Below are 24716 nucleotides of genomic sequence, written 5' to 3' on the forward strand. Positions count from 1 at the left end.
TTCACTTGTTTTTTGCGTAGCAATTTTATTCCCAAGGGTTTAACTTCCATGTGTGTAAAATCCTTATTTTAATTTGACTTCAGTTTTTGAGTAGGGATTTTAGTCCCTACGCTTTAACTTTTATGTTTGGAAAATCCCTATTGTATTTATTAGGGAGTGGTTTTAGCATAAAATACGGGTTTGCGTGAAAATCTCCCGAATTTTCATTTTCAAAAGTTGGCAGCTATGCCCTAGGTGACATTTCGCTTTCTATATATCTAAACAAAGTATATGGCATAGCTGCTCACTTTGGAGAATGAGAATTCGAGAGGGTTTTCACACACATCTAAATTCCATACAAAAATAAATGTAAAAGGGATCTTTTAAACATTTTAGGGATTTTTCATTAGTAAAAGGGACATTTTAGGGATATTTTCCTGTTTCAAAAGCCATGACACCGTGCAGGCCATCATCAATCATGGCCAACCAGTAGATTAAAGTCCTTGGGTTAAATTGCCTGTCATTATTACTCTAAAAAAAATCGAATTTCGTAAACTAAAAAATCTGTCATGCCTGAAACAGGACATATGGATAAAGCAGATACACATGATCATGCCGATTTTGAATTTCGAAAGGCCGGATTGGCGATTGCTGATTGGCAAATTTTTGTATTTTCTCCCCAAAAATGAAATATTTTTTGTGATTTGAAAGATTGGTGACAATTTACACAACGCTGATAAAACAGCAGTTTCTTTTTTTCAAGTAAATTCTTTGTGAGTCCTTTTTTTCTCTAAATATAGGAATTTTTTACAATCACTGGCAAAATTTGGGAGATATAAAAATTGTTCAGGAGTCCGGGAGATAGAATAAAAATTCTGTATATTTGGCAGCTATGATATAAAGAAGTACAACAAAATTTACCTGCTCAGGGATCACTTTGAATTTCACATTTTTTATGTTTATTCTTGACTAAAACTACCTAAAAGCAGTTCCTGCCGACAGGTGAGTATGAATAAGTTATGACCAAACAAGTTGAATGTGTTCACACAACATATAGAACTAATATATAAGTCTCGGTGAGCATTTTATTTAGCTAGGTGGGCATTTTCTTAAACTGCTGTCCTGCCAGCAATGCCATGACTAAGGGGATTAATGAAAATAACCAAATAGAACCGAAGAATAATACATCAAATATGGCACACAGCCAAAAAAAATAAGCCTAGTTTAATATATTTACATTTTCCCTTCTTTTACTTAAGATAGGTATGTACAAATTCATGATAAATATTAATTACAATTCACAACTAATTAACTTATGAAAACAAAGTTTTTCATTAGTCTACCGTAACAATCAGAAATAACAATTATTTTGCTAGGATAAGGTAAAAACAAAAGAATTCTTAACTGAAAAACTATAAAACCAATCTTTATTATAGATTACTGCTATTGTTGGAAATTTTGCACATTTTGATGATTAAAAATGATTCTTCCAATGGGAAAAAAAAATATTCAAAATAGTTTTCCATACTGTAATCAATAATCTGTCTATGAAAAATACAGTAGAGCCCCCAATAATCTGAGCTGATCAGAAACATAATTCAGACTACTATACACTTGGAACACAATCTGGCCTTCCTGTCCAAGAATGAACACATCAAGATAAATACTGAATCCAAAATAAAACCAAAAACAGATACATGCTTTCTTTTAGCACTCATTTTTCTGCACGTGAAAGTATCGTCTCATTCTCATGAGCCAGGAATGGCACACCTTTATCATACAAGGATAGACTTGTACACCTCTCTCGTACAAAGTACGACAAAGATGGCCGAAAAAAAACTAGCTAAACTAAAAGCGTTCTAACTCCTACAACTGAGAGAAAATTAGTATAATAAGCTTCCTTGAATACCTCACCTCTGTTGCCAAACTGAATCATCACAAATATTCACCAATTACCATCATAAAAATACTAATTTTCCTCTTGTCAAAACCCAAGCAAAGGCTTGGATTGAGCTAATTTTACTTTTGGACATCTAAATATGTACGTAATTAGTATTTCCAATACATATATCTGGATCATCAAGACAAGCATTTCGATATGTAACATTGTGTGTGCAAGGGCTCTGAATATAATAAAACCCCTCTTTTACAGACACCAGAAGGGACAAAAAAATGTCCGTTAAAGAGGGGGTAACGTTAATCATGGGTTTGAAATGCATACTTTTATTTATACAAGGGAAATTATTTCCCTAAAATATCTGCTGTATATATTTGGATATGCCGTAAAAGAGGGGTTTTACTGTATATATCAAAAAATTTGAGTTATATAATGCGCAGTAAATTGCATAGTTAGATTACCCCCACCTTCCATGTCATACAGTGATACTTTGACTGACGAAGATAATTTATTTCGGAATCGCATTCGTTAGCCAAAACATGATTTCCCATAGATTTCTATGGCAAATCATTTGATTCTAGGAACTTCCTTTACGCATATCCTTCCAAAGATCATTAAAAAAAGCCCGCTCGTGTGTGCGTATCATATAAGTTAAAGTACTTGTTAGCTAGTCAACCATGCTGACATATATCAAATGAAATATGTAAGGATTTGAAGCCTTTTATTTGAAATTTTTGTTGTTTATAGCAGGACTTGACAAATCAAAAAAATATTTAAACAACAGTCAAATTTTTTAAGAGACAAGAGCATGATTTTTTTTTTTTTTTTTGGCTAAAAAGTTCTAAATAATATTTTTCAAACTTTCTGGAAATTAATAACTCCCCTCCTATGTTGAAAGATGTAGTGTAATTAGATGTATGAAATAAATACAACTGTGTCATCCTTAGCTAAAATAATACATATATATGTCAACACATCAAAAATTTTAGGCACTGACACCGATTTTCTAGTTGCCAAGGAAACCTGGTGCCTGCAATTTGTCAAGCCCTGGTATAAAAAAATGGTGTCAAAGAATTGAATTTTGTGTTGAAATCAACAACAGGTGAATTCCCAATCTATGGTATACCACTATTTGACATCAATTTTTTTTTTTATCACCAGACTGATTTGGTGCTATGTACTACAGGGGAGGATAGAAACACCCAATACATTTAGAGCCAGGGTGTGGATGATGTTGGCAACACATCGCTATTTGACAGTCAAAATTTTGGTGAAAAAAAAATGTACCGTATATTGGGAATAAAAAAAACACTTTGAAAAGGAAGTCCATGTTAAAAAGCCAGATTTGACTAATTGATAAAGCAGTTTTTTATTTGGTTCATAAATCAATTTGCTCTCAATGAGTTCAAATATCATTTTACATGAAAAACTGGGTAGTAACGAGTTGTTTACAGTAAGCCTAGGTTGGTTAAATAAATTTAAGAAGCATGTGCGGAGCTACAATCTAAAAAGTGGTATGCGGGTATAGGTATGTAGAAAAGCTGCAATCAGACAAAATTTGTTTACCTGGGATATGCAAGCAATTGATTTTTTCTGGTATTTTAAAAAATTGTTTATGCTAATGGAGATTATCACTATCGAGACACTGGACCCGATACTCTCAATAAATCGAGATCCTACTATATATGAATGGATAAGAAATAAATTATTTAATAAAATACTGCGATTTTTTTCTTTAAACAGAATAGTTTCAATAATACCTTGAAAAACAAAAAAATATACATGAAAAATCATATTTTTATGTACATTTAACACAATGATAAATCATTGTTTTACAATAACATTTCAGTTCACACTATCGCTTAGAACCAAGTTGTGACTTCATAGTCATTATCTTCTCTGTTAGAGTGCGATCCGTAATGCCGCATAGACCTTGAATATATGTCAAAGCATTAACATCCTTTTGACTAAATGCAGCTTTGGCCGCATCCTCTAGTGCCCCAGCTTTTATGCAGTACCTCACTTTGTTTTCTTCTTTAACCTTCGGCAAATAGTTCTTAGCTTCCAGCGCACTGCCATATTTCATGCACACGTCCACAAATGGCTCATAACCAATTGGAGACTTCTTGGACTTTGAAAATCTTTGCAGCTCCAGCCACTCACCTCCTTCAGCTAAAACTGTGATTTTCAGCCACCAATACCTCCTGTCAGGAACTTTGAACTCTTTCCGCAATTCATCTGCCCATTCGTATTCTCGTTGAAGGAGCATTTTCTTTATCGTTTTATGCAGGGACAGGTTTTTATAGGTTTCTTTCTGTTTTTCTTCTAATTTTGCTTGATATCTCATCAGTCGAACTTGCTCTTCTGTGATTTGGGCAGCGAATTCGTTTTTGGCTTTTCTGTAAGATTCCATAGCATTATTCAAGGACTTCATACGCTGCTCATATTCAATGGATCTGTACGATTCCATAACATGCCAATCGCCATCGGAATTGAAATCACTTTCTTGGTAATAAATATCTTTCAGCTGGGCAAAATTTTCGTGTCGCCTATCTTTATCCTCTTTATAAAACTTGATATATAGAGCATAGGCCTCTGGAAACTCCCGAATTTTCATATAAAACTTGCCTCCTTGTCTGAGAGTGTTTTCCATGTACAATATCACTGTGAATACCAAATCTGTGTCTCCACTTTCAATAGCCTTATTCATGGCGAGATCATTCTGTTCCAACTTTATGAGCAACGGAACTTGTTCAGAGGCTCTGGTTTCATATTCGAGGAGTTTTATAGATAGTTTCTTCTGGCCACTGTCATATGCTTTGTTGGAAATTTCTGCGTAAGATACCCCGGGTGTATTTCCTAATTTCTCAGCTATATCATGGGCCGTTTGTTCTGGATCATCTATTGTTGTTTTTTTCACCTTGTAACAAGCCCAATGAGAAAGAATTCTACTTGTTCCCTCGGTTTCCGGGATTCCCATATATTTACAAATTTCAATGGCTAAAGGGTAATGATGTCTAAGAACCAAGCGATCAATAAGAACATTCAAAGTTAGGTATTCATATTGCGTGAATGTCAGGGGTAAACCAATTATGTTCAGTCTAATTTGATTGAGAACACGCAATGTCTTACACATTTTCACATAGTGTTCAGAATCTAAATCAGGTAGGAAGCATTTCCCAAAATATGCTGCTTTTAGTAGCATCTTTTGTGTCTTGCAGCAAAATTCGTGCCCTGCAGCTTCTATGCAGGTATTTATAGCGTTTTCGAGGTCGTTTTTCTCTCTAATCATGCGCATGTACTCATCTGCTTTGTGGTTCTTGTTTTCAAACTCCTTCGATGCTTCCAGAAGCAATGCGCTCGATGACAATGAACCTATCCTGAAAACATCTTCCACCGCTTCAGGGACTTTCTGAAGGAATTCATGCAAATTGTTGCCAATTATACGGACGCCATCGATTTCGGGAACAAGATAAACAGGGGAATGATAAAACTGATTCATGAAATCTTTAGAATACACAGTTTTCATGAGCCACGCTCCAGACGGATTCGACCAAAAACCCACGACTGCATCGCCGGCACACCACACCAGTTGATGAGGACGAGACTTGTGTTCAGTATCTACCTCAAAATACTTCTTTTTCAGATTCGAAGAACACAAACACAAGAAACCATTGTCCATGAAAAATGCAACATGCTGCTGGTTGATCGATACCGACATTTCAAGAACTGTATCTTTCGGATCACCAAATGGCACGTTCACTTGGACGCATTCGTTATTCGCATGGTCGAGGACATACAGCTGATTGTCTTTAGCCACGAGAACCTTGGGAGTCCTCTCCTCAGCGACGACCGCCCAACTAGTCGGTGGGGCGTTGAGACCGGGGACATTAGGCATCTTCAAGACACGAGCATCCTTTATGTTGCTAACAAGGAATATATGGTAGGCGCCAGTCAGAACAGCAACACCGGTTACATTCTTGTGATTGGTGAACACTTTACAGTCAATGATCTTGGTGTCCTCGGCTTCCTGTCCCATGGTGATGCCCACGAGCGATTTCCCGTGCATGTCGTACAGTATGAGCTTGCCTTCCTCGGTGACGCACATCAAGTCCTCGGACGATGACCACGCCAGGTGGATGAGTCGCCCGCTGGCCCACGGGATCGTCGATATCAGTCTGCCGGACGCCGAGTAGATGGCTATGCAGGGCTTAGTGTTCACGATCACCCTCACGAATTTGCGCTCGTCTCTGAAAAGAGCTATGGGACCTCCGAACTGGGCGGCGGCAATTTTGTATTCACTCAAGTCTATGCTGTCCCATTCCATCGAGAACAGTTCTTCCTTCCTGAAATAAACATTTTTAGACAGCGGTACCCAACTGTAGGTATAGAGAGCCATATTTCTAAAAAAAAATGTTTAATTGTATCTCTCACGTCGATCCTACATAGGGCGGTTTGTAAACACACACATGACAAGAGTATTGTAAATTTCTGACAAGGCAATCCCATTTTTATTAATGAGCTTGACCATATTACTCACAACTTTGTGGTACTCAGAGTTACCAGATAATGGCTGTTGCTGCCATCCAAAGCGACGCTGCCATCTATCTAGTAATTCAAGAACTTCATTAACGAATTAAAAGCAAGGAGAAAAACAGGACTCATGCTGCTATCTATCATTCAAAAAGCAAACGAAGAACTATCAACTAATACTATTTCCAAACAATAGATGGCAGAAAATTCTTTGAAGATAATTTTTTTTTACCACTAGTCAAAAGCTGCCCGAATTTTTATGGCAATAAACATGGCTGCCCACTTTTGAATTCGCAGCCATCCCCAAATAGAATGTTCCTGACGATATCGCTGATTCAGACTACTAGCGATGTAACAAACTATTCAAGAACTGAGTGAAAAAACAACTATTGTTGCAGTAGGCCCCCAAAATTTAGTGCCCTCAAATTTGGGCAGCAAAAAATTCGAGGTTGACTGTAAACCAAACATCTTGAACCCAAAAGAAAGACAAGGGCATAGGCGGAAACTGAAAGGTCTGGGGGCATGATGTCGATTCATATGTATATTTATATATAGAATATACATGTTTTGTGCTGGGCGGACAGTGCTTCTGTGTCCCTCCCCCTATCTCCACCCACAGGGGTTTTTATTCCAGTAGAAAGAATTTTATTCGCCTTACAGGTCTTTTTACATTTTACCCACCTACTATCAGCAGCTGATGTGTGGCAAGTACGCATTTTGGCAGCACCCCCCTTAATGTTAAAGAGAGGTTAAAGAGCAAAATTTTTTATCCCACTTCTGGTTCGGCACCGCCCGGGTCACCAGACCTGCCAGCTTAGTGTTGTGGGCCTGCCCCCTCGTCAGGAAGAGAATACCACATGAGGTGTGAAGTGGAAGCTCAGGAAAATTTTTTTGCTTTCAAAAGCTAGGGGGAGATGTCCCCCCCCCCCCCCAGCGTCAAATTTGGAGTCGACTGATCTAATGTATAAATGTATATATGAATTGACATCATCATCATCATCGTGCGTGCCCCCCCCTCAGCAATAATGACTGCGCCCCCCCCCAGACTTCCAACTCTATCCCCGCCTGTGAGAGAAATACGGGAAATTGGGATTCCAAAAACGGGACATCGCCAGTTACCGCCAAAATTGTCGCCGAAACCAAACAAAGTAGTTAAATATTGCTGAAATTACGGGGAAAAACAATATGACGGGAAATGAAGCATTATTGCAAATTGCAGTACATATTTTTAAAAGGAATTACCCGGGATAAAACATTCACCAAGACAAACGTGGGAGATTAATATTCTCATTTATAGTTGTAGTTATGATAACATACTTTATGAGTTGAAAAATAATTTGTCTTTGACTTCAATAAAGAATAAAAACGCAAGTAGGCTTCGCGTAAAAAACGGGGAAAACCGGGACACTTTTTTCCAAAAGTCGGGACAGCCAGAAAAATAAAGAATACCGGGACTGTCCCGAGAAATACGGGACGTATGGTCATTTCAAACTTACGTAATACTTGAACGGCCCCCAAGGAGAAATCTACAAATTTTCACGATACCCAATCACAAAATGTTTTTAAATAGCTACTGCATAAACTGATCCCTGATAAATCGGGACGTATGGGAAAGACATCCGTACGTCACAAAAAAAAAAACTGTTCAAGTCAAAATTGTGCTCTCTGAATTCGCGTATTGATTTGCAAGTTATTATTTCCGTGTAATCAAACGCATACAATGAACTAATTACAGCTGTTATTCCAATGAGGAAACGAGAACTGACGTTATTGAAACTGAGTATCATAAAAAAAATATAAAAAAATAAATGCCAATAATAATACGGAAATGGCACCGGGACGTAAGGATGCGAGAGGCGTCGTTGGTTGATTGGAAGACCTTTAAATAAACAATAATGTTGTTTATTACTGGCCGCCGCCGTCAATTTTGTCGGTGATTTACGGTGTTATCAGTATCTGTCATTATTTCAAAAAAATAATAATAATAACCGGGGGCAACTATTGGGGACCTCCACGCGCAGCTCAATATCCCCCGCTATTCGTGCTCACTAATGAAATCAAGATGGCGGTTCAAAACAAGTTTTAAAGTATGTTTAATTTCATGTAATAAAATATATTTGTTTTAGGTTATAGTTTCTTGATGTCGGTGTTATATAAGACATCAGTTTGAAGTGTATTCGCCAGTGTTATTGCTAGAATGAGTTGTTGTTTTTTCCCAGTTAACACAGGAATCGTGTTATTATCGTGATCGGTGTTTTTTTTTTTTTTTTTTAATTTTTATTGTTGCCATGTATCAACTTCCTGTTTTGTTGTATTTAGAATCTACACACTATTTACATTTTAAAATTGTTGCTCTTTCTTCACGAGATGTTTCTACAATATCAGTAGGAAGTTTTGTCATTTTGTAGCTTCAATAAACTCTATTAATCCTCTATGGGGGTTACCAAGTTAAACTTCATTAGCGTTTGATGATTACAGGTGGTACCTAACCCCGTCCCCACTGCAGATCCAGTGTTACTGGGAGGTGGGGGGGGGAAAGGAAAGCAGACCCCAGGCTGCATTGTGGGCAGAAATTTCACCCTCTAACCTTTTCAACATTACAGGGAGGGGACATGCTAAAATAGATGCCTGCCTGGCTGACTAAGCATCTAGTTGCGACCCTGGGCAGACCACAGGACCCCTGATTTTGAGATCCTGTAAACTTCCTCCTTATCGGGGTCTATAGTATTTCTGATTTTCATCTACATTTGACGATTATTTAAATACTATCGGTTTATACTAAACGTATTAGTTCAGACGCCTTCAAAAGTTGATACAGCACAGGCCAAATCTTATTTTAATGAGGCCCATGGGTCATTAACCCTCTGGCTGCTCATCGCGCGATTTCCACGGGCAACTCAAATGTAGCAAAATCTGCTCATCCCCGTGATTTCTGCGGGCATGTGTTTTTCTTCCTTTATTGAGGAGCGCATCCCGTTTTTACTCGTTTAACCACTGAAATAAATTATATACAGTATTAGACGTTTCATTTTCGTTTTGGCCAACAGATGTCGTTAGTTGTCCACTAAATTGCGGCATTTGAAGGCACATGGTATTACCTCTCAAACTTCACTTTTTGAGTGAAAAAAAATTACACAATTTTTGAAGCAACTTCGGTCCACAAATTGAACAGTCAGAGGGTTAAACTATATTATACACATGTTATATACTAGACTGTTTGGCGAGTTGCAATTGATCCACTGGCTATGTGTTGAAGACCCCTGTACTAAATTTGCTGGTAATTTAACAATTTGAACTGCAGAGAAATAAAAGCATCCTCCCCCCCCCCCCCCCCCCCCCCCGGCAAAGCAATTTTTCTGAGGCCCCTACTTAAGGCCTTCCAATTTGCAAGCTCATTCTGAAATTTTTTAATCAGATCATTTTTATGAAGCCCTTCCCTCCTCTGCACTTGAGGCCTGTGGGTCGTGCCCATGCATTAAGACGGCAATTGAATTGAATGTATAATTTTCATTCCAGCAGTGAGACGTGATCACAGATTTTCCCAAAGTCCTTGTTCATTACATATCTGCTGTATTGTTTTGACCGTATTTTAAATACTGCGTTATGTAAAGAATCAGGACTTTTGAAAATCCGCAATGGCATCTCATTGCTGGAATGAAAATCATTCAATTTCCCCCATCTAATTTCTCTCAAGCTAGAATCATACAAAAAGTTAACTCAACAGCATATTTAGATATTTCATTTGTTTTCACCCCTGTACTAGTTGATACATAGTAAACATTTTATACATGAGTTGTTATGGGGTATTGGTGGATTGAAAACTTTTGTGACATTTGTATTTTGAACTTACAACTCATTTTATTATTATTGATGCAGCTTACTCTATCTATTATTCATTTTATTGCACTAAAACTCTTGTGTTGTGGTGAGCCAGTGGCTGAATTCAGCCACCTTAGCAGAATCAATAGGCCTATAACTAATTTTTTTTGTCAAGTTTGATGAACCAGTTGTTGAATGCCACCTGTTCCCTTGAAGGTGGGGCTGACAGTGCTCGGGATGATTCTCATAATTTTTTCCTTTTTCATGCCATAAATTAACTATGGAGGGACCCATGAAAAGTTTAGTTCAGGGGCCCGGAAAATGTCCCAGCCCAGGGGAACTGCTTCAGGATGTGGAGGCTATGGTGGGCATCTCAGAAAACTGTCAAATGTGTTAGGCATCCCAATTAATGGCTTTTGAAGCCCGACCTGTTAAATTTTCCCAAAGCTGGCGAGAACCAGCTATTTTCATTCTGTCATTTCTGTCTTTGAATTAATGGTAATAAATCATTTAATATGCCATAATTTCCCGTAAGTAAGCTGCTGTGATGTATATAGGTCCCCCACCAAGAAAAATGACGTGAAAAAATAAAATTTTCACAGACAGTAGGCTTTTTTTATATGTTATAGCACCGTTTTGCCAGTGTTTTTCAACCTGAGGTTTATGGACCCCCGGGAGGATCTACTACCTACTGAGTACTTTGTAAGGAGTCCATGGGATCATATTTTCATTTACTACCATTGCATGATTGACACATTTTGTGAAATTGTAATTATTAAATTTTTTGTGTCATGCGAATTATAAAAAAAATATGTAGTGGATTTTGTGGGAAGGTATCGTCAAAATTTATTTTCTGACACCAAAGAGGGATCCGCAGAGCATTCGTTTTTACCACAGGGGGTCCACAGTTCATTGACCTTCATTATGGAGTCTGCAACATCAGAGAAGTTGTAAAATAACTGGTATATGCTGCATCAAATTTTTATTCAAAAACACAAAAATGTTATTTAAATTCAATGTTGTCACCGTCATTTTTGTTCACCCAGCACATTAGAGATCTTTCTTTCTTTTCTTTCAAATTATGGGTCTATGGCCATCTATGGGCAATTTACTGCCTAGTGAGTTGTGCCAGAAATGTAGGTTCGTGTACCCAACAATCTGAGTGGGTATCTAGTGTTGTGTCTGATTTTTCAGTGCTGGCATCAATATTTCAGAAGTGAAGTGTAATGATTGAATTGCATTTGTACTGTTTGTAGGTCTGTTGCTGTCTGTGGCTAGGCTTTTTTAAAGGGGAGATTGGCTCGCATTTGCGCCCTGAAGTTGGGAACCACAGGAAACCAACTTCAGCTGACCACCACTGTGGTGACAGTGGGGTAGCAACAGAGCTGCTGCTGTGCTCCTCTCCAGGAATTCAAAGCCCAATCGTTGTCCCCGCATCTTGGAGCCCCTAGGCTTAGATATTTGGCAAGCCCCTCAAGCCAGACTTTTCACAGGCCCTTTTATAGTCAATTTATAGAATGAAAATACAACAACAAAATATGATGGTAATTGTCCTGGGCCGCTGTGGTGGTCGAGTGGTCATGGTGACGGACTTTCATCACGAGGATCTGGGTTCAAATCACACCGTCGCCACAGTGGTAGTTGGCTGAAGTTGGTTTTCTGCAGTTCCCAACTTCGAGGTGCGAATGCGAGCCGATCTCCCTGTTGAAAAGTCTCGCCGTATAGAGCAACAGGCCTACAACGTTACAATTATTCATTCACTATGAGTTGAGAAGAAACTTGCAGTTTAAAAAATTGATTGCAGACAGCAGCACTACACATAACAAGCATTACACAGAAACAAACTTCACGGAAGGTCACTATACATGCACACACATTCCAACATATACCAATTCGTTAGTCTGGTTTAGTAGTAGTAGTAATTGTCCTGGGTACCCAGGCTAGAAATTGAGAGCCTTGTCAGCCCCACCCTTGTGAAGGCCATAAGGCCAATGTATAGTTTTTCCAATTTTACAATGATTTAAAGTAAAATAATATTGACAGATAGGGGAAAATGCAAAATGATATAATCAGGCGATGTGAGAAATATATATGATCATATGGGGTTGAAGGTCTTTCCGCCACCATTGTCTGTTGGCATCATCAGGAGGTGTCTAATTTCATTGCTGAATACCAAAGTAAAAAATCATTGCTAGTCATAAGTCTTTTCACCCAACTGGTTATCTTGCCAATGATCACAGCGGGTATCTATGGTTTCTGAGTTTTAGCTGTTACTGCTCTATCTTGACTAGTTTTTGTGGACTCAAGAGTTTTATCCATAAGACTAGAAGGTATCCACATTCGAATCCTGCACAGTTGTGGTCGGCTTGGAAGATGGTAGCACTACACATAACAAGCACTAAGCTGACACAAGCTTCCTGTTACGTTTACAACATGTTCATGCACATTCCATACCATATGTGCCCATTCGTTAGAAGTTCCGCAGAGGAATATGTACTAGTTGCATGTGTGGTTTAGTAGTGGTGGTCAGCTGAAGTTAATTTGCTGCGGTTTTCCAACTTCGATGCTTGAATGTGAGCCATCTCCATTTGAAATCTCTGCAGAGATTACATCAAAAAAGGAGGACGGTTGGTAACCCTTATGAACCTTAAATTAGGGTTGCCATATTCTAAAATTAAGAAAGAAGAACACTTGTACTTTCACCCTTAGTAACATCACCTCACTTCTCCCAATTTTCACAACAGATGGCACCATTTTTCTGACCAATAAAACCGGCGACAACAATAATTTTTGTCAACTAAAACATAACCACTAAAAAAGCAAAAACAGAAAAAATTCTGGGAATTTCATCAGCTATTGGCAATGCATGTAAAAAAAACACAAAAACATTCATATCAATGAAGAAATATGTTTCCAAGTGGAAGGAAAAAAACTTCCCCCAGAAAAAATAATTCTGGAAACCTGAAAACAAGGACAAAGGGGCAAATTTTCCAAAACTAGGAGGACGATTGAAATGACATCAAAAAGAAGAACATCTGATGACCCTACCACACATACACTCAGAACATACATTCCAGCATGTACCAGTTCATTCAAAATACTGTAGAGCAGAGGTTTTCAACCGGTGCCCTTGGGACTCTGTGGGCACTTCCCAGGTGCTTCGTAGCAGCTCGAGGAAAGTAAAATAAATCAGTAAATTTGATTTATAAATAAAATAGAGAGGTCTGAAGGGTTCTACCATATAAGTTTTATACTAAAAAAGGCTCCTCCATAGAAATTATTTGAAAAGGGCTCAGCAAGTCAGAAAAGGTTGAGAACCGCTTCTGTAGAGGAATGCATATGATGTGCATGGGCAGTCAAATAGTAGTACAGTTGATTCCTATTTTAACGAACACCATTATAATGAAAAATCTTGTTTTAATGAAAACTTTTCTAATCCCTTCAGATAAGTTTACATAGGAACAATGTAAAAACCTGAAATTCCGTTATAACGAAGTGTTAATTCTTTAGTCTCTTGGAGTTTGTTATAACAGAATTGGACTGTAGTAGTAGACTCTCTAAGGTATGGCTGAAATTAGATGAAGTTCTCATTCATTTCAATTAATGAGCTCTATGAAAATCTGATGAGTTTTTTTTTATATTATATTCATAGCTACTTCAAGCCCCACTAATTCATTCATGAGCCTGGCCCTTTTTGGAAGAAAGATATGACCAACCCCCTTCAAGAAACACCTGCTTTAGGCAAATTATAGAATGTATTCCAACTTCTCAATCACTTATCATTACTCAAAAAGTGAGGAATAAAAAATGTTTGTTAAGAAATGACAGCAAAATTATTGAATTAGCTTTAAAAGTTAATTTTTAGTTCTTGCAGCTATGTTAGCGACAGCTTTATCACAGAATGTTGGTATTCTTTTAAGAAAATTTCAGGTTTAAAAACATCTTGTATACTTTACTACCCCCCCCCCCTCGTATTAGTTATTTTATTTTTTTATGAAAAATGGAAAAATGATATTAAATATTCTCATTTTCTTTTTTTGAACTGAAATTTCAACTTATTATTAGTCTAATCCTGTTTTAACAAATACCGTTATAAGGAAATTTTCATTTTAACGAACACCTTTCTAATTTTTCAAATAAGTTTACATAGGTTTACATAGGAAAAATGCAGAGACCTGGAATTCCTTTATAATGAAGTGATTTCTCCGGTCTCTCTTGGAGTTATAACAAGATTCACCTGTATTATGCTTTAGCTTCGAACACTTTTTATAATCAGTGACTGGAAGCAGGGCCATAACTAGAGAGGGGTGTCAACTGCCACGGGCAGAAAAATTTTGGGGCGGCAATTTTAGGTGGGAACAAAGAACACCATTATAAAATTATCGCATTTTAAAGTTGTGTGGGGCGGCAAAAATCCTAGTTACGGCCCTGACTGGAAGTATTGTGTATAAAAGGACAGTACGTATTTTTAGCCAAATATATTAACTTGAGATGAAAGTTGTATCATCAAATATCAAAGTTCTGATAACAGTGCAAAATGATGCTCAGTGTTATGATTACATAGTGGGTCCTTGTATGATTTTCTATGCTTATGTATGCCTACGTTTTTCTTGGGTATAAATAAACAAATTATTATATCTGAACAAAATTGTATTTTCCTTTTTTCATAGACCATGTGAAACAAACCCAATAGCCAAATGGGGTTAGGGAACTGCAGTGCTGCCTAACTTTTTTCCTTCGAGGCTGCATTTCAATGCTTGCTGAGCATCCGAGTGGACCCCATCCCGTACTGAGGTTGGGTCACCCTCCATCTGCCTCTCCCGCCCGGAGCGACAGTGACGAGGAACCGCCACCACCTCCACCGCAACGCACTGTTTCTTCTCCCACCAGCTTTCCTTCCACTGTATCTGCACCACCCCCAGCTCCAGTAAGAAGGCCTCTGTGTATATTGTCCAGATCAAGTATTAACGTATCCAGAACTGAATACTTTTTGAATTCCGATGACCCATTATATGTTCTTTGGGATATAAAAGAAGAGGTATCTCCATCTGATTGGATTGGATTATATAAAACAGGTTCGTTTTTTAAACATTTGGAATTATTAAAATTGGGGGCTTTCTCAGTCTTTTATTTATTTACAAATGAAATTTTTAATGGCTTTGATTGGTAATTCAGAGATGCAGAATGTTTATGAAGTTCATGATTAATATAAAAAGTTTTTCACTCATGTTTTATAGATGAAACGGACCCCAACTGTTTCTTAGAATGCAAGAAACGTTGTCTCTCTGGAAATTCAAAGGGTCAAATTGCATGGAAAATTGACGAAAATTTATTCACAGAAGGTGATTATGTGTTGTTATATGTGTGCTAAACATCTTAATACATTATTATTTTGTAAATTTATTGTTTGTTCACTGACCATTAAGTGTTATTTTACTCATATAAACTTTTTTTTCTCTCTCTCATGCAGTGTTTTGTTTTACAGATGTAACATATGTTTGTTTCAAATACTATCATGGCAATTCAGGTGTTTTGCGTGCAGTCAGTTCGGTTCTTACGGTCAAAAAATTACAGCAAGGAATACAGGTAATGTACGATATTTCTTTTTTTTTTTTCATAATATCAAGATTAATGATGTTGAACACCAGTTTTTCCCAGTTTTAATAATTGTCAAATTGTACTTATATATATCCTAAGGCATATTTTATTAATGGGAATGTTTTTGTTGTGAACAATTTATATGAATTATTTTAACAGAGGTTAATTTGTAGCATTCTGGGAGAATGCGTTCCGCTATATGAATCCAGTAAATTTTTTTTATGCAGTGATGTGGAAAAAATATTCTTTCTGAACTGTTGAACTTTGTTGGCTGCTTGGTTGTGATCTCCGTGTATTTTGATTCAACATTTCCAACCTCTCAAAGCAATTGTTCTTTGAAAGGCCTGTAGGAAGTCATTTGTGGGACATATAAATTTATTAGTACAGTGAAACCTGTATGAAACGGAACGTCACTAGACTGAAATAATATTTCATTTTAGACAGATTTCCACTTTACAAAGGTGCAAATAAAAGCATTAATCATTGAACAGACTATATTTTGATTCTGTTTAAGACAGGTTTTCGTCTCATACAGTGCCCATCTTAGACAGGTTTCACTGTATTTGCTGGTGTCACATTGTTTTCTATATTTCTGTTCAGACTGTCTCCAGACTCTGGCTCATAAGACACTGTGAAAACCAATGTTAATTAGGCATGGAACATAAAATTAATTGGATTTGGCCAAGTAACTGAATATCAAATATTCATCTAATGTTTTGGCCAAATATCAGTTATCTTGAAATTCATAACAGTTATGAAGAAAATTGGTATTTTTAATTGAAAATAAAATTATTGGTAATTTTAAATGATTAATAATGAATTCTAGTTATGCAATTTTTTATTTAAATATTAAAAAATTTGTAATTGAAAGGTTTTATTGCCATGATATTGACAATAAAATTTAACGATACATTGTATTTCAATATTATTTACAGAATATATTTTAGCATTTTTAGTTGCAATTTTACATCAAATTAAAAAAAAATGTCAACAATTATTTGTTATCAACTAGCAAGGCATCATTTTTACTTATTTTTTGTCTTAAGCTGTTTTTTGCCCCTTTTTCCTCTTTCAGTATCTCAATACGTGTCTTGTCTAGATACATCCTTCAGTTAGTAAACATGTGTATATAATTCATGCTCACTTCTACCTTATTGCAGTAGGATACTATTTTCAGTTTCCTGTTTTTTTTATCCTAGAAATTCACTGACATAACCTCTTTCACAGAAAAGGGTAGGTATAGACCACAATAAAATATCAGTAAATTTTTAATTTATGGGAAAAATTCCAATTAATATATATATTTTTAATTAGTTTTTGGTGTTTAGATTTACACAGATATTCTACCAAATACCTAAGCACTATTCGACCAAACCGAATACCGAATAGCAGCCAGATATTCATCCCATCTGTAATATTAATGTATCGAATGCTTATTCTTATATCAGTCATGACATAAAAATATTAATAATTGTATTGTCATTATTATTGCAGAATGGCCATAGAGCCGAAGATGTGATGGTGGGTTACTCTTCTCAACAATACCCAGTAGAAATGGTCAAATTCATCTTGTCAAGTAATGTTTTTTCCTCATCAACCATTAGCTTGGAAATTTTTATTTTTATGTATATTCTAGATATTTTATTTATTTCACTCAATGAGCGGCAAATTTAACATTTTATAACAATGTTTTGGGGGTCAGAAAAAATTTATTTGCAGGATTTATTTTAAATGATTATTCTTTGATTTATCACATTCTTTCTTACTACATTAGGCTTGAAAGTACTTATGCATCATGCATATATTAATAAAATTTCATTACAAAGTCACTGGTTTACAGCAATAAATCTTTGATCGCTTTCAGTCTTGTTTTAAGCTCCTTTATATTTATTTGTTCATTTATTCAATATTGTTTGGCCAAGGTCTATACAAGGGAATGTGATGGGGAAATTTCACAGAAGAGATGGTTGATGTTACAAATAAAATTGGAAACTGTTGTACAGTCAATAATGTTTGATGGGAGGTTGTTCCAATCTATTATTGTTCGAATAAAAAAACTATATTTGAAACTGGCTGTGGATGCAAAGATGAGTTTCAATTTTTGGGCATGGTTAATTCTATTGGAAAAGTGTGAAGGTTGGGCTAGAATATTGGAGGTGTCAATATGAAAAAGTCCATAGGGGATTTTGAAAAGTAAGGTTTATGGTGAGATATATACAGGGTCGCAACTAGTGGGTGCAGGTAGGTCTCGTGTCCAGGGTGTTAGACCCGAGGGGGTGCAAATTTCATTCTGAAGCCTCTCCTTCAACATTACAAGGGGGGTGTCAAAATGCACGCTTGCCCCGGATGATCAAGCGTCTAATTGCGGCCCTGGTTAGATATGTGTATGGGTTGAAAGTGGTTGAATATTGAGTTGGGGCTAAGTTCAGTAACGGAGGCAGGTAGTAATAGTCTTTACAATAATAAATCTTTCTATTAAGATATTTTTGCAGAGATGAGTGAATCCACAATATCTCTATCTTTAGAGTTCCTTATCAAAAGCAATGTATAAATAGCTTAATGAGCATTGCATAATTGTTGCCATCTTTTTGTCCCGTTCAACAGATGGCATAAAAACAGATTGGTGCAGATTTTTTTGCAAGTCTTTTTGTGATAATACAGTCTAATCAGTAGAAATATATTCTTATTGGCAGAATTATGAATTGTTCTCAGCTATCTGAATTCATAACTTAAGTATTAGCTAGATTTTTAAAGCATTTTCTTCATCCAGGGTTGGCACAGTATTTAACGTTGATAGTTTTTACCATCCTAGTAAAAACATGTTTTTCTTGCGGTTCTTACCATCTAGAGAAAAACCCATGGTTTTTACCACCTTCAGGGGAAAAAAGCACTGTTTCTGCCGTTATTTAAAAAAAAAAATTATATCCTTTTCGCATTTTTCTTAAAGAAATTCATAATTTTGACACAATGTTGTGCAAATACAGACTACTAAAATTATTATATTCTTAATAGCATGCATATTAAAGTGTATCATTCGATCTTATTCTTATAAATTTTCTTGCCATAAAGCAGGGCTTGACTAATCCTGGGTGCCAGGTTGCCATGGTGACTAGAAAAATCTGCATTAGCTGAACTTTTCTTTATGTAATTATTCAATTGAAGTCTATGAATGACACAAAATTTTCTGATTTCATGGCAAAGGAAGGGGATATATATATACAGTCGGCGGCCCCTTGTATTCGCGCGGGTTACATTCCGGAAGTGACCGCAAATAAGGGAAATCCGCGAATAACAGAAACCATAGTTTTTTCTTGTATATCTCGTTTATTGAACAGCATGAGGAGAGCAGGGTAACGCAGAGGTATAAGGGAATGTAAAAGAGGGCGCACGATTATTGGCGATTTTTTCTGAGAGATCATTGTGATTTCTGTTTGCCGTTTCTTCTTCATATCATCAAGTATGTTAGTGTATGTTGACAAGGCTTCCTCTACCAATTTTTGTACACGTGAAGAGCGTACCACAGAGGGCTCTGTCATGAAAACAATCTATCGCTGATTTGAACTTGTAAAGCCCTTCCGCTATGTTACTCATGGTGTGAACTTGTCTTCCACATCTTGATCTTCTTCATCTGGTACCGCTTCAGTTTCAGGAGCATTCAACTGCATTAATTTCTTCTCGTCAGCACCTTTGAATTGCTATTAATTAGCTGTTCGACTTCTTTTACATCCATATCATTGAACCCTTCTCCCCCCCCCCCCACCTGTTTTGCACAGTCTTTTATAGTCTCTTTAGCTGGCTCTGTAGAAATGGTTATGTACTTTAGCGCACATTGTGGCCAAATGTTAATCCAACCCGAGATGACTGTTTTTCTCTTGGGAGCTGCCACGGCTCTAGTGGTGACAGTAATGTCTTTAGAGAGCCATCTTAAACACGCACAACTCAAATTTTGTAAACAAAACACATCAATGACGATTTCTGTGTTGGAAAAAAAACCCGCGAATATGGAAACCGCAAATGGAGGGGGGGGGCGCGCGACTGTATATCTGTAAAAGTCGAAAGAAACACTGTTTAGGACCATTTCTCTTGAGAAAAAAATTATGCTTATCTCCTGAACAATTTGGCTAGCACAAATATTTTTTAATTTGTCAAGCCCTGGCATATACATAGTCTCATACTGTTATCATATGCTTATGGATTAAAAGAGAAAAGTATACACCCTATAAATTCTAGTAAAAGTATCTGTTCATAAATAGCAAAGGCTGGTTTATTACTTTGTTGCCTGCTATTAGAATTTTGCCACCTTTCTGTTTCAATTTGATGTTTTAGACCATAAAATTACACCAGCCTTTGCTACAGACCACTTACTAGGGGTCCCCTCCTCCATAAATAACGCCTCTGATAAATGGACACATAAAAAATAATTGTACAAGCTCTTAGTGATAATAAAAAGGGGGAAAAGAACCAAAATCTTGATTACATCATTTATCATAATTAAAATTTGTTTGTAAAAAAAAAATTAAGTGACACCCATATTAACCAATAATAAAAGAAATTGTAGGCAATAGGCTCTCTATCTCTATACTAAAAGTAATATACAGTGAAACTTTGATATAGCAATACTCTGCGGACCGAGAAAAAATATCGTTGTAGAGGAATTTATCATTATATCGAGTATCGTTGTAGCGAGGCTACACTATACAATAATCTTATATAATGATCTCCTCTCATCGATATTACTATCTGCTCCTGATTCATAGTGTTGATATACTCTATTTCTAATGATAACTCCCTTATAACAATATGTTTCTTTGGCCCTTTTAATTATCACTATATAGGCTTTTCATTGTAGTATGTTTAAGTTATAAATTGTACAAAATGCTAGTTAGAATTTATGCATACAAAGAGGTGGCAAATTAAAAAAAAAGGATTTTACATCAACCTAATTCAAAGTGTGTTGCGACTCAAACTGATCGTGTAACAACAGGTTCTGTTTCAACAATTCTTATTTTTCTTTTTTCAATTAAGGCTTTATTTTATTTGAATCTTTTTATAATAATAATTATTTTTTTAAACAATTATTAATCATTAGTTAAGAAAACAACTGTTACTCCGCATATTAATGATCAATGCGTTTTTACAGTTTCTACCACAGTATTTACCAGTAAATACCTAGTTTTTACCATGTCCTGGTAAAAACCCAATTCTGTTCTTCATTAGTAGCAGTGATTTCAAAGAGAACTACAAAAGCATTTACAGTTGCAGATTTTATTTGAATGAGTGTTTCATTGTTATCTTCCTCTGTTCTAGATCTGCGCGCTAGGAATTTGAAACGGGGTATGTTTTTCAATCCTGACCCCTATGTGAAAATAGCTGTCAAGCCTGGCACAGGAGAAGGTGTTTTATCTATATCTCATTATGGTCAGTTGTGCAGAACGATTCCTGCAGAATCAACAACACATCCAACTTGGCCAGGAGAGGTGATTTATCTTTCTCCCCTCTTTTGTGAAAATGAAAACCAAATTAAAAAAATAATAATCATGCTACTTATTGTTATAACACTAATTATTTGATTCAGTTTTAGTTTCTAGTATAAAATCAGGGAGCTTATTTTGAATTCTGATGGTTTTTAAAGTAATTGCTGAAACTTTTTTTTTTAAATTAAGCAAAAAGAATGTAAAACAAATTAAGGCTAAGATACTTTGATGCTTAAACAGTAAAGGCAATGCAATGTGGTAATAATTCTAAAAAAATCATCTATGATTAAAGGAGTTTCTCTCTGGTATAGAGAGTGGTTTATGTAAAACCATGTTTAATCTGTTTTCCTATATTCTTTACATAAATAACTATTTTGCATAAAATGAATCATTGAAACAGTTATAATCATAAGCCACATTGAAATATTGAGTCCTTTTCATCTCGTTGTATCACATAGTATGAGTTTGTTGCCTATCCATCTGATATCTTGGATTTTGAAGTCAAAGACAAGTTTTCTAAAAGCAGACCCATTATCAGTCGTTTCCTCGGAAAATTCACAGTGCTAGTCAGTCAACTGCTGGATCAGTGTAGTGGGTAAGTTTGTTTTCCTTTCAAATACCTACGAATGCTATTCTCTGTAATATATATATATAATCAATATATGTCTCACTTATGTTTGAAACTACTGCAAATACTTTTCGTAAATTTTTATTTTTGTTTCTCTTACATAGGGTGCCAGTAGAATTTAGCTTTGGTCTTTGCAACAAGAATCCATCAGATCATGTAACTGGGCAACTTTTTTTTACTTTTAGCTTGGAAAATGGACCAGGTAAAGACTCCCAATCATATTTTATATAATTGTTTTTACACTTATAAATATTTCTGCACTTAATAAACTGCAGTTAAAAGACACTTTTAAATGTTAAATTTCTAGATCTTTATTCACTTGATGTGTTTCCTAAACAATTTTTTTAGGTTTTTTTTTTTTTGGATAGATATTCTTTAAAACCATTTTCTTCATCATTACTGGTTAAGTTAAAATAATGTTTAAATATTAAAATAATGTTAATTATTGTAATATTTAAAATAATAATGTTATGTTGTTAAAATAATGTTTATTTTTATTTGGTACTATATTTAATAAATGTCATATCAAATACTTATTCCTGAAGTTAAATGTCCCTCAGAATTGTAAAGATCTACTTGTAGTGCTCCAGAATAATTGAGATTTTCTTGTACAGTATAGATTGTTTTTGTGGGAAATGACACAAAAGATTTTATGTTAGAATATCAAAACAAAATTATGGTGTATTTCGCTTCTAGCAAAAAATTTTCAATGCACTGTGGAAACCATTAAAATTGATTTGTTGTGTTTCAGAGAATTTTTTTCTCTGTGACATTAAAATTAACAATTATATATGAATTTTTGCATCACAAGATAAATTATATGTATTACATATAGATCTTAGATTAATCCAAGCATGCATATAAACCATCATATTTATGCATTTAAAAGAAATTTTGAATTTGTTATCTTTCATTTAGTGGATCCTTGGACAAATATACGACAAGTCCACAATCCAATCTATGCCACAGATTTAACTGATGCACAGATATCTGGTTCTTCCGTCCCAAATACACCACAGCATATAGAACTGAACAGTAGACCTGCTGTTATTAATGGTAACGTATCATCCAGCAATAGTGGTAACAGCAACCATTCAGCTGCTGGGTCACGTGCATCTGAACCAGTGCGCCGTGATAGTGCTCCTCGCAGCGTGCGATCTGGCTCTGACCAGAGTATCAATAGCATCACAGCTGCTGTTCCTCCTATACGCAGAGCATCACAGGCTTCGGTTACACGCCTGTCAATTGCACCTACTACAAGCGTTTCAACTTCATTTAATGGGACTAGTGCAACAAGCTCATCAAGTTCAGCTTTCACTAATATGGAGTATGTTTTGCAAAACCCTATTGAAATGCCACCTAGTGCAGCACCCCCACCGCCACCTAGTCCAATTCCTATGAAGGAAGCTGACATGCCTCCTCCATTACCACCTAAGCAAAAATTGTCAAAAAGCCATAGGCCACTAGAGAGAAGTAAAGCATTCAATGTTGGGCAGGGATCATCATCACAGGACAGTTCATCTAGTGGCGCGATGGATTCTTCTGAGACAAGTCAACCATCTCTACACAAACCTAAACATGCCAAACCGGAAGACAGTTTTCTTTTAGAAATTGTTGATACAGATGAACAAGATGGTGTAGTTGAGAGTGATGATGCCACACCCTGTCAGGAAAATTGCACTAATGTTCCATCATCAGCATCCATGCCTTCTTTTCATGATTCTAGTCCTTTGCCACCAGCACTGCCACAAAGAACATCTAGTGGTGCTCCAAGGCCAGCTGCCCTCCCTGTTGTTAGTCAAGCCATGGATGGATTTATTGCATGCCAAGGTGATACTTCTTATTCTGGTGCAATGAGAACAGCTCCACTTGCTACTCCTGAGCATGACTCGATACAGGAGGGTGTGCCTTCATTAGAAAATATAAGTGAAGCTGTGAGCTTAGAGAGTGATGATAGACCAAATTTAGATTATTCTGAAATTGGCCGTAACATGAGCACGTTCAATTCATCTGATCTGGATCATGAAACCTATCTGTGTTTGAGTGATGCCAGTGATTTGGTGACTCGATATAGCAACTCCAGAAGTGGGGCTGCTTCTGAAAATGACCATTTGCCATTGGATTGTGATGAAGTTCCAGGAAGTTATGGAACTTGTGTGCCTGATATGAGTACTCCTCCTTGTAGTAGCCCTTCTTCGCAGACATTGAGCGCCAGTGAGAATGAAGAACCTCTTGATGAACATGATGGTGCTGTAAGGAATGGATCATATGGATCCGAGTCTGACTCGGCAGAGGCAGAAAATGCGCATGCATACCCAGAAACAACTCTCAGGGAACCATCTTTCCCTAGTCGAGCTGCATCGGGCATGCCTTTGGCATCTGGCATTCATTGCAGCACCAGCTCTTTGAGCTTGCTTTCAACACCAGACAGTGTTCAAACTCCTATATCCCCTGGACTGATAGTTAGTCCTGCAAGTGATTTAAGCACAGCTAGCCCCACTGATGAAACTTCCGAAGACGGTACATCTCCAGCAAGGTCTCCTTTTTCTGATGAACGAGAGAGTTCTGCAACCACGCCAGTGTCTTTACCAGGTTCATCAGGCCATCTCATTGCAAGTAGACCTGTGTCTGGTCTTGTTCAGAGGAGGAATTCATTAGGGTAATTCTGATTGCATCTTTAGTTCATAATATTGGTAATTTATATTTTTATCCATTCATTTTAGCATTCTGGTTAACGTTTCAAATGAAACGAAGGAAATAAATTGTAATGTAAATACATTCTTTAGGA

General features: G+C 36.4%; 2 protein-coding genes across 3 annotated transcripts in view; one reads left to right on the forward strand and one right to left on the reverse strand.

The window, feature by feature from the left end:
• Positions 1–2697: 2697 nt before the first annotated feature.
• Vps16A (vacuolar protein sorting 16) lies at positions 2698–6366 on the reverse strand. The gene has a single exon (XM_089241396.1). The coding sequence runs from the start codon at positions 6273–6275 to the stop codon at positions 3732–3734; it is 2544 nt and encodes an 847-aa protein (XP_089097522.1). The 5' UTR covers positions 6276–6366; the 3' UTR covers positions 2698–3731.
• A 1876-nt stretch (positions 6367–8242) lies between these two features.
• The window catches only part of LOC149079100 (E3 ubiquitin-protein ligase HECW2-like), a 40475-nt gene continuing 24001 nt past the window's right edge, over positions 8243–24716 (forward strand). Inside the window, exons 1-9 of one of the 2 annotated variants that reach the window (XM_089241398.1) lie at positions 8243–8496; positions 14899–15303; positions 15466–15570; positions 15714–15814; positions 17321–17402; positions 21134–21303; positions 21759–21895; positions 22033–22130; positions 22847–24587. In XM_089241398.1, the coding sequence (XP_089097524.1) occupies positions 14982–15303; positions 15466–15570; positions 15714–15814; positions 17321–17402; positions 21134–21303; positions 21759–21895; positions 22033–22130; positions 22847–24587 (2756 nt within the window). In that variant the 5' untranslated portion in view covers positions 8243–8496; positions 14899–14981. Of the gene's footprint in view, positions 8497–14898; positions 15304–15465; positions 15571–15698; positions 15815–17320; positions 17403–21133; positions 21304–21758; positions 21896–22032; positions 22131–22846; positions 24588–24716 lie in introns of both variants that reach the window. The other variant, XM_089241397.1, reaches the window with a different exon arrangement.

The sequence above is a fragment of the Pholcus phalangioides genome, unplaced genomic scaffold (assembly GCF_987345545.1).
Source record: "Pholcus phalangioides strain wild (caught in Gottingen) unplaced genomic scaffold, Ppha-v1.0 ptg000013l_1, whole genome shotgun sequence".
Classification (NCBI taxonomy): Eukaryota; Metazoa; Arthropoda; class Arachnida; order Araneae; family Pholcidae; genus Pholcus; species Pholcus phalangioides.

Bases quoted from the DNA above. Each gene is read 5' to 3' on its own strand.
- Vps16A (XM_089241396.1), bottom strand. From the start codon at position 6,275: ATGGCTCTCTATACCTACAGTTGGGTACCGCTGTCTAAAAATGTTTAT.